This window comes from Triplophysa dalaica, chromosome 5, assembly GCF_015846415.1.
Source record: "Triplophysa dalaica isolate WHDGS20190420 chromosome 5, ASM1584641v1, whole genome shotgun sequence".
Classification (NCBI taxonomy): domain Eukaryota; kingdom Metazoa; phylum Chordata; class Actinopteri; order Cypriniformes; family Nemacheilidae; genus Triplophysa; species Triplophysa dalaica.
The window spans coordinates 27789673-27800117 of NC_079546.1; the positions used below are offsets into that span (position 1 = coordinate 27789673).

At 37.3% G+C, this 10445-nt stretch overlaps 1 protein-coding gene across 1 annotated transcript; it reads right to left on the reverse strand.

Moving 5' to 3' along the window:
• Nucleotides 1–553: 553 nt before the first annotated feature.
• Nucleotides 554–8546, reverse strand: LOC130421116 (C-type mannose receptor 2-like). Its single transcript, XM_056748834.1, has 5 exons — nucleotides 8513–8546; nucleotides 7603–7641; nucleotides 7166–7516; nucleotides 5082–5423; nucleotides 554–1025 (listed from the first exon to the last, which is right to left on the reverse strand). The coding sequence occupies exons 1-5, from the start codon at nucleotides 8517–8519 to the stop codon at nucleotides 661–663; spliced, it is 1104 nt and encodes a 367-aa protein (XP_056604812.1). The 5' UTR covers nucleotides 8520–8546; the 3' UTR covers nucleotides 554–660.
• Between the last annotated feature and the right edge of the window lie 1899 nt (nucleotides 8547–10445).

Consider the following 10445-nt stretch of genomic DNA (forward strand, 5'->3'; position numbering starts at 1 on the left):
TGCATTTCATTGCATTGTAAATACCTTTATAGACATGTATGGACATATCACAAAGTTGGCAAGATCACAAACAGTTATAAAGAATATTCACTAACCTGTGGGAAAAAGTAACTGATTTGGAAAGCTTTATTTCATTTTTGCAGACATTTTGAGGGTAAGCTATGTTTCAGGTTAGCAATAATAAGAAGAAAAAAGACACCAGATAATAAGTTGTGAGGCAACAGTGGCGCAAATCTTCAATGATGGGAAAGAGCACTTAAAGGATAGATTGTCTGTAATGCATACGGTCAATTTGACCGCAATGGTAGTTCGTGGTAGAAATACTTAGAACTCTTTAGTGTTTATTCATTTTAATAAAGCAACAATGCTATAATAAAATATACTTATATTTAAGAAAAGTCAGGTTACTTTAGCTATATGGGTTTGATTTCAAGTTGTTACATTGCAAATTTTAAAAACAGTCAAAATGACTTCCTTTGTCAAATGTTAGAGAACATTAGTGTCTTCAAACCATAGAAAATGATTTACTAAAGAAACGTGAAGGCCTCTATATACTGCTAAAGACATAAATGAAATAAAAATGAATGTGAAACCCAGAAAAAAACTAAAAAGATTAAGGTCTACAGGTAGTGAAACACACACACACACATCATTGAATTGTCAATCATGTCTGATGCAGATGAAGTTGAGTTGTTTAGATTCAGGAAGACTAATCCAGAGATGATCTCCTCCAGACTGAACCGCTCCAGATCTCACTTCACGCTCACAGTCGTCCACTGCTGTTTCATTCCCCGGAGCCCAATTCTGATAACAAGCGATCTCTCCGTTCACCCAGAACCAGATCCCCACAGAGCAGGAGAGACGTAACCCCAGCCACACCTCAGCAGTCGAGGCCTGATGAACCGCTGCTTTCACCCAGAGCTGAATCTCCCGTGAATCAACTGAAACCAGATCCACATGATTCTCTCTGCAGTATCTCACAGCTTCAGTCCAGCTCAGATTCTTCTGGATCAATATCAGCTCATCTGAACACACAATAAACACAAACAACTGAACATGAGAACAAAACACAAACACTGAGACTGAACTGAGTAACTTAATAAGAATCTCCAGATGATACATATTAACCCCATTAAACAACTACATAAAAAATACATTTACATTTACTCATTTTGCAGATGCTTTCATCCAAAGCAACTTACATTGCATCATCCTATACATGTATACATAGGTATGTGCAAACCCCTGGTAACGGGGTTACCAATGCAAGGTTGCAGGGGCGTCGCAACCGTGGGGGATGTGGGTGTTAAAACACCCACACGTTTCCCGTTGAGAGGATTAAACACCCGCACTTTTTGTGCAGTTTTTCCGCAGTTTTGTACAAACGCCTTACAGCAGTCTGTCCTCCGTTTCTCTGTCCGCTCTGTGTCTACGCTCGTTGCGGCTGCTTCCTCTTCTCTCCCCTCCCAATCAATCAGAACACCGGCTTTGAGTGTGACCGGATGGTGATTGGCTGTTCTGCCTTAAGTCCCGCCTCTATTAGTGTGTTATCGGTTAGCTCGTGCTGAGGAGGCGGGATCTTTTGGTTCTTTACGTCTCCCTTTTCCAGCGACTTTGAATGAGTGTTTATGCTTTCTAGGTTTTTAAATAACCTTGATAGGTGTTTGGGGAGATGTTCTGTTTATGTTTAGTTGATATGTCGAGTGTTTTCTCAATTATATTTAGTTTTTAGACTAATGCTAATTGCAAATTGGGATATTGTTCAGAAGCTAAATTCGTTTATTTATGTGGCATTTAATGTATAAAGTAACTGTGATGAAGAAGGCAGGGAATTGATGAGGAGGAGGGACAAATTGTCCTCCTTTTTTTGTTTAGCTGAATACTTTTGTGGGTACTTACCTATTATGTTTGATTGTACCTGTTGAAGAACTATGAACGAAAAGTGTATATTATTTTAATGTTTAAAAACATAAAATTGTTACATTATTTACACCACCAGAGAAAAAGCTTTGTGTGGCGTTTTTTTATATCTCCCCTTTTCAAGGTGCAAGTAAGCAAACTTTAGCGGCCACAGTGTCAGACCCATGTCACTATCAAGTTTACCACAAGTTTACCCTTTTCCCCCTGAGATTATTAAAGTATTTCTGATTCATTAGCAAGTCTACTGTTCTGTATTTTCACAACAAAGTTTTGACTTATTTTCTGTGTGTTCCGAATGTGTTTTTATACTTTACTAGTATCACACATTTAAATGGGAAGCTTTTTATATCTTGGATGTTATACCTTTTGTACCATTCTGTCATTACATTCAACATTTTCGTTGTTAACAAACAAAACATCCATCCCCCGCACTTTTGAAAAGCTTGCTACGCCCCTGCAAGGTTGTAACCCACAACCTTGCATTGGTAAAGTAATGCTCTTACCACTGAGCTACAGGAAAGCTGCTAAAACAAATGATAACGCATGGAAGTTCTCTGAATAAAATAACATGTGATGTGAGCTCAAACCCAATAAATACTACATGAGGTTTATTGAATAATGTGTCTAACAAAACTTGGATGTTGAAGCTCATCTGACTAATACATACTGAAATATAAGATCCAGGTTTACCAAAGCAAATGTAGATCACATAAATTGCTTCCTTCAAAGAACAACATCAATCACATTAAAACTCAACTCAACTCAACTCAACTTTATTTATATAGCGCTTTTTACAATTTTCATTGTTACAAAGCAGCTGTACATGAGACACATTTAATACAAGTATGAATTCTAAAGCAGCCCCCCCGGCCAGGCAGATAGTGCAAAACAATATGCAAACGGTGGTGAGGAACCCAAAACTCCAATCGAGAAAAAAAACCTCAGGGGAACCCAGGCCCAACCAGGGGATTCCAGTTCCCCTCTGGCAAAAGCTGCTGCCTCTGCACAAGCTCATCAGTGCTTGCACAACAAGGCTTAATAAAAATATAAAAATTAAAGATTATCATTAACAATCTAATAGCATTTGAAATGTTGTAGAAAAAAACAAAGTTGTAACGTCCTTTATCCAGCTCTATCCTCTTAGCTCTTGTCAGGTCACCGCTTCCCATTCTCAGCTCTGCCATCAGGTCTGGGCATGAACTGCATCCTGCGGTAACCTTGGAACAAAGAGACAAGACTGGCTGAGAGTAGAGTACTGTTCTGCACTCTTTGATGCAACAAGTACATCATTTGTTGTTGGATGTGTTCCTGGTTCCGGTTGATCTAAATAATGCAGCCTAAATCCTCTGAGGATTAATATTATGGAGGTGTAGTGTATGCAAGATTAAAAAGATGAGTCTTTAGTCTAGATTTAAACTGACAGAGTGTGTCTGCCTCCCGGACCGTGCAGGGAAGAATATTCCAAAGTTTAGGCGCTAGATAAGAAAAGGATCTACCACCTGCACTTGATTTTGAAATTCTAGGTATTACCAACTGACAGGACCCCTTAGAGCGTAATGTACGTGGTGGTCTGTAATACAATAGAAGTTCATTCAAATACTGCGGCGCTAGACCATGTAGGGCTTTATAGGTAATAAGCAAGATCTTAAAGTTAATGCGATGCTTTATAGGTAACCAGTGCAAGGTTGACAGAACCGGGGTTATATGCTCATACTTTTTTGTACGTGTAAGAACTCGAGCTGCCGCGTTTTGAACCAGTTGCAGTTTTTGTAATAGGCCCGCAGGGCAACCACCTAGAAGTGCATTACAGTAATCTAGTCTTGATGTCATGAATGCATGAATTAATTTCTCTGCATCTGACAGTGACAGCATATGACGTAATTTAGATATATTCTTAAGATGGAAAAATGCAATTTTACAGGTGTTTGCGACATGGCTTTCAAATGAGAGAGTACTGTCAAATACAACGCCAAGATTCTTAGCTGATGACGAGGATTTTATGGAGCATCCGTCAATCGTTAAGCAGTATTCTTGGTTGTTACGCATAGCAGTTTTCGGTCCAGTAAGTAACACTTCTGTTTTGTCCGAGTTTAGTAGTAAAAAATTGTTACTCATCCACATTTTTAAGTCAACTATGCAATCCTTTATTCGATGAAACTGCTGGGTTTCATGAGGCATCGAGGAAATATAAAGTTGAGTATCATCAGCATAACAGTGAAAGCTAATTCCGTGTCGCTTTATTATATCTCCTAGAGGTAGCATGTATAATGCGAAGAGCAGGGGTCCCAAGACTGAGCCCTGTGGTACACCGTACTGGACTTGTGATTTGCGGGACACCTCATTGTTTATTGCTACAAATTGAAAACGGTCGGATAAATAAGACTTAAACCATTTCAATGCTATTCCGTTAATGCCGACGTAATTTTCGAGTCTATGTAGAAGTATGCTGTGGTCAATGGTGTCAAATGCAGCACTGAGGTCTAGCAGCACCAATAACGAAATACAGCCACGGTCAGACGCTAAAAGCAGATCATTTGTAACTCTGATCAAAGCAGTCTCTGTACTGTGACATGCTCGAAATCCAGACTGGAATTCATCATTAATGTCATTCCTTTGGAGGAAGGAGCATAATTGAGTTGAAACTACTTTTTCCAGAACTTTAGATATAAAAGGTAAATTCGATATAGGCCTGTAATTCCCTAGTTCTTTAGGGTCGAGTTTGGGTTTTTTTAAAAGAGGCCTTATAACAGCCACCTTAAATGCTTTAGGCACATGTCCTAATGTCAGAGATGAGTTAATAATAAAAGAGCTTCAACCTCTGACATCTTCAATCAACAACTCTTGAAAAGCTGCATTAGTTCTTATTATTCAACGAAAAAATAATAATCATTCAAATATGAGACAAGAGCTTGTGGGTTAAAGGGTACTGATACTTCTGAAAGGAGAGTTGATCTGAGTCGGATCAATGAATTCAACTGTGTGATTGGCTATGTTCCTGTTTTCTAACAGAATCAGAATGATTCATGGACATTCACATGGATGCTTTCAATGTCAATATATAGTAAAGCACTTTATCATCTTAAAACTGTGTGCAAAATAACTAATATCATCAAAATAACTTCAATTAGAAGAACTAACTTACATTTACTTTTATTACTCACCTTCATGACACACAAAATTCATAAGTAAATTGCAAGACGTGTCAAACCACTCTCCATTGTCTGTCATTATACTGTCTGCACAATCTTCAGAACCACCAGCATTATTCGGTTCATGAGCCCTCCAGTATCTGAAGGCGGAGTCAGTGTTATCTGACCACTCCCACGAGTCTCTGAACAGACCAATCCAGACAGATGTGTGAGGATCATTAATGATGTTGTGGATCAGTTGATTGTCAGTCTGGTTCCTCACACTGGTCAGATCAGTATGATACTGTCTGCAGAAACTCTGAGCTTCACTCCATGTTTTATCAGAAGTGATAATGATGTATGATTTACTGTTGTCTGTTGAAGAAAATAAATTTAAGTCTCACGATTTTCAATCATTCTTACACTCACAGTTTATATGTGAATCTTCAGAAACTCTTTTCTTCTCATAGTCTTTAGTTACTGCAGTATGTCCCACACACATACAAAACCACAGAAATACATGAAGAACACATGTTCATATTCAGTTTCTACAATGCAAAAACATGCTTTTCACCAGAGCTGTTGCTGGACCTAAAGCTCTACTGGTGCACAGGAACCCATTACTTTACCATCACATTCCTTCATTGTACCACTATTCATCTTTTCAAGCATTTGCAATAATAATATTTCAATAAGCCAGTCATGTTATGGTTCCAACTAATATAAAGAACTTATTTTATCTTAAAAAAGGGTTTCACAGCCAAGACCAAACAAAGTTGGTTATTTTTTTAACAACTGTGCTGCATTAAACTGCACTGTCCATAAAAGCACGTTGTTATCTCAGCCATAGGTACTGATAACTTTTGATGTGATGTCGTAAAATAGAGCTTGTAAATTAAAAAATTAATTTATTTCTGAAAGAACAGAACAGAAATGTTTTTTCTAAAAAACAATATCATTTCACAGACTTGACAAACGTTTTTCTGAAACAATTCTGATGTCCATCTACAGGTCTATTAATGATGATCAATCCATATTATTTAAACGTACTTTAGGTTACTCATGTTTCCTCAGCAACGTGTCGTCACCCTTGTGCGCCTGCGTGCTCCAGTTATTGCAAGGTAACACACAGACGTGTACGGATATGGATTTCTGAGTAAAAATACGGCACGAGTGGGTGTTTTCTGACTTGCTAAAGTGCACAACTGCGTTGCTTTTACTAGCGTGAATTAGGTTGATACGTTGCATATAGATATTTTTTTTGCAGCTATTATCAATGTTAATTATTATACAAAAAAGTACTATTATTTAAACTTAAATTTATACTGGGACACGTGCCCCAGTCAAATAGGTCTATGGACACCCCTGCGCCTCTTCAATGACCTGCCAAAATGACAAAAAAATGATTTATACATGCTTCATATTGTTCCAAAAAGTACTTTTTGGAATGACAGAACAACTCAACACTGAACACAAGAAAATCATGGTCACCATCAACAAACATCATTCATTAAAAAAAATAAACACAACAGATAACTAACAGTTACAACGACATCAACACCAATCTTTAAAAGACAATTAAATAAAAAACACACAATTAAACATGCAGCAATGCATCCTGGGAACTTAACAACTCTTGCAGTATTGTTTGTTGAGATTACACTGTTTTGCAAAGTGGGCAAATTTTGTGTACACGTTTTGGCCCAAAACTTGAGAATCTAAATCCAGCCAATTGAACAATGTTTGTTAGAATTGTGTTTGGATATAAAATGTTCATATGTATAAAACAATCACTTTACTCCTTCAACTAAAACGTTATTCATAACTTTTGTAGGGAAAAGATTTGAGCAAGTTTGATTTTTACAGTGAATGGTTGATTTCTATCAGGGAACACCAGCATGTGTCAGAAACATCTTGGTATAGTTTTGATAATCTGTTCTAATCTTTGTTTTTGCCGGTAAATGCATTATTTAGGAAGCAAACACCCGTTTATAAAAGTTAAGTTTTGTATAGGAAACACAACCATCTTTTTTTTCCATAGAGGATTAAAAATGTAATCCTCAAACAAAATAAAATAAACACATGAGCCCTTAAAGTGAAGGTTTGTTGTCACTCACCATTGTAGCATATGAACTGTGACTTTACATTGCAGTCCTGCTGAAGCCATTTTCCATTTCTCATAATGGTACAATTATTTGTGACATTTGATGGTTCAGTTTCCCAGTTCAGATATTTGACAGGATCACCCAGAGACCACTTCCATTTATAAACACCTGTTCTCTTCAGTCCAATCCAGACCTTCTGATTGTTATTCACAGTCTTCTTCAGCTCGTTCATGTCATTGATGTTGTTGACTGTGGCCAGATCTGTGTAATTCTCTCTGCAGTATCTCTGAGCTTCAGTCCAGGTCTTCTCCATGTTTATATAGTGATAGCGGCGCTGAATGCCTTCAGATAATGAACAGAGAGCTGAAAGAAAGAGTTTGAGTCTTTTATTAAAACACACAGAATCAATTCACATGACATTATAAAACTAACATAAAACACAAACTCACCAATGACAAGAAGACTGAAATATAGAGTCTGAGACATTTCTGAGGAACACAGAACTCATATGTTATTATCATATTCTTCCATTTATAAAACACTCTCTACTGAAACTAATCCCAGGGCATGTCTTTCAAATAGGAAACACTTCGCCCTTAACATGCACAGAGCCCATAGGTGGGTAACACTTCATTTTTGTTACTTGAAACTCATCATCGTGGTGATTAGTGTTTCCTTGAGTTGGGCTCTTGACTCTTGATATGTGTGCATGTGATATACAAGTCAAGAAGTGATGACTGTCATTTTGAAGCTTGATTGACTGGTTTCATCTGGTTTGTATGCTAATGCTGAAAAAGGTTAGAATGGTTGATAATGTGGATGCGTTTTATGTCTAAAAAGCGCTCTAAAAAATGTAAGCAAATTTAAACTTTGCAGACTTTAGAATCACACCGACATGAAGAATCAACAAAAGAAAACTTCATGCTACAATGCATGCTGGGTAGATTCTCATGTGAAATGTCATAACAAATGTACTTAACCACGTATTACGTAAACGTATTAAACCAAATGAAAATGTGAACATTTTATGAAAGTTTTTTGTGAGTCTCGTTTGGTAAATGTCAACATAGCCATATCTAACTGCATCTCTTCAGTTTCTGTATATACTCAAATTTTATACAGTCAAATTTTACTTAAACAAATCTAGTAAAAGCTGAACAATTATTTCACTCAGAAAATGTAAGTATATTTTAAAAGACCTTTTATGTAAAAGCTAAACACAATTATCTGTAGCTGTACTTAGACAAGATTTTTTCTAGTAGCTTCATTAGAAGTTCTTGAGGATGAATGACGGTGTTTATAAAACAGAATCATGAAAAGAATGATTTGAATATGATTGAGAGAGTAAATAGTTCTTACTTGTCATCTCTTGTGTGTTTCTCTGGTGAATCTGCTCCTGTTTGTCTCTCTCTGTGTGTTTATATGTCATTATATCAGATCTGATCTTCAACACATCACATCATTTGATTATTTCTCTACAAAGACTTTAGTTTTCTTATTTGCATATGCGTCAGTCTCTATTAGCAAAGTTACCATAACAGCAACAACCATTGAGTCAATGTTCTCATGTGTTGATATATCAATGTTAATGGGATTTAATCAATATCACTTTTGCACCCACAATTAATGTTGAAAACATGTTGACATTTCATTAATCCACCATTGAAGTGCTCAGTGTTTGCTCTAGTCGAGATCTCTTTTTCTAATGTTAGGGCAGACGTGGCCTAATTGGTTAGAGAGTTGGACTTGTGACCAGAAGGTTGCTGTTTCAATCCTCAGGGCCGGCGGGTAACGATTGAGGTGCCCTTTAGCAAGGCACTGCAGTGATAGCTGCCCAGGTGTACGTGTGTTCACCACTTGCTGTGCGTTTACTAAGGATAGGTTGAAAGCATAAGTCACATTTCGGGTATGGTTCACCATATCTGACTAATAGGTCAGTTTCACTAATATTAAGCCATCAATGTGTGTTACATTTGTTACCATTGATGAGGTTTGTATGATGAGTGTCGATGTCCAAGTGTGACAGTATTTTTTTTCGCCAAGGTATCTTTTACGTGTGAAGCAGAGCAATCAAATCAGTCATGACCAATTGTCTTCATTTTTATTTTATATTGTTATTTCCCATCTTTAAACATCTCTTTCTTTGTTAATGCCCAGATGTTCTTATTAAAACACAATAATGAGCATTGTAAAAGAGTAAAGAAAATACTCCAAGAGTCAAGATCCCAATTTAAGCAAACACGGATAACAATAATGGTGGTTGTGTTTGAATAGGGTTGGAGCTAAACTCTGCAGGAAACCGGCCCCCCAGGACCGAACCTGTGGACCCCTGCTCTACACTCAAAGTACAATATTAAGATCACAGTTTGAGCACACAGAATTTGCTGTGAGGTCACATTTTGACATCATTGTGAGTATTCTGAAAGCTGATGGTGACATCAGATTGTTGACTTGGCAGACAAACCAAACGTACAGGTTTAAATATGTAAATATAATAACTGAATGTGAATTCTGTTTGTGTCCAGTCAGAGCCGACATCAGTCATGGGTGTAGTGAGTCATGGAGACAAAAATAATCTCATCCAAATGTTGTTTTTGGTCTTTACATTGATGTGTTTGTACATTTAGTTCTGTTCTGCTCCTCATTCAAATGAAGATTGCCTGAAGCTCTCGACTAACAAAAGTGACCTTTAATAAAGTAATTCCACAGTATTCTCAATGTTCCTGCATACAAAGCTGATTTGCATGAAACGTGGACTGTGAGACTCATGAGTGGATATTATGTGCTGTGACTTACTGAACTTGACCGAACAATAACATAAAAACATCTCTTTAATATTCTGTGGATTCCCTGTTATGCTGCCAGAAGAGTTCATGAACGTCACAACACGACAGCATTCTGACAACATTAAAAGAGAATCTTTGAAGCCCTTTCGCTCGAGAAGTAAAGTCACAGATCTGTTGCTTCGGCACATCTTGATAGATGCTCAGCTGCGGTGAGGTCTGTGAAGTTTGTAGGCAAAACAACACCTTGAACTCTGTTGTGTTCCTCAGGTAAAGTCCTGCTAGCCTGAAAGGCCTATGTCAAATCTACTGTTAATTTGGTTATCGGGTTGTAAGAAATTTGGAATGGAATCATTATTTCCTTTAGAAAGACGCTTTCCTATGATTTTTTGGTGTTGTTTCATCTTAAATGTTTGAAGCAGTTTTGTGGTTGAAATAGTATTGATGACTGAAACTCTGATTGAATATGAAAGTTTAAGGCAGGGGTGAGCAGTCCTGGTCCTGGAGGG

What these genes read in the sequence shown, in the direction of transcription:
- LOC130421116 (XM_056748834.1), bottom strand. An exon ending in ACAGTTCATATGCTACAATG is followed by an intron (nt 5,424 to 7,165) that starts GTGAGTGACAAC and finishes TTTCTTCAACAG; the next exon opens with ACAACAGTAAATCATACATC. An exon ending in GAATTTTGTGTGTCATGAAG is followed by an intron (nt 1,026 to 5,081) that starts GTGAGTAATAAA and finishes TTGTGTGTTCAG; the next exon opens with ATGAGCTGATATTGATCCAG.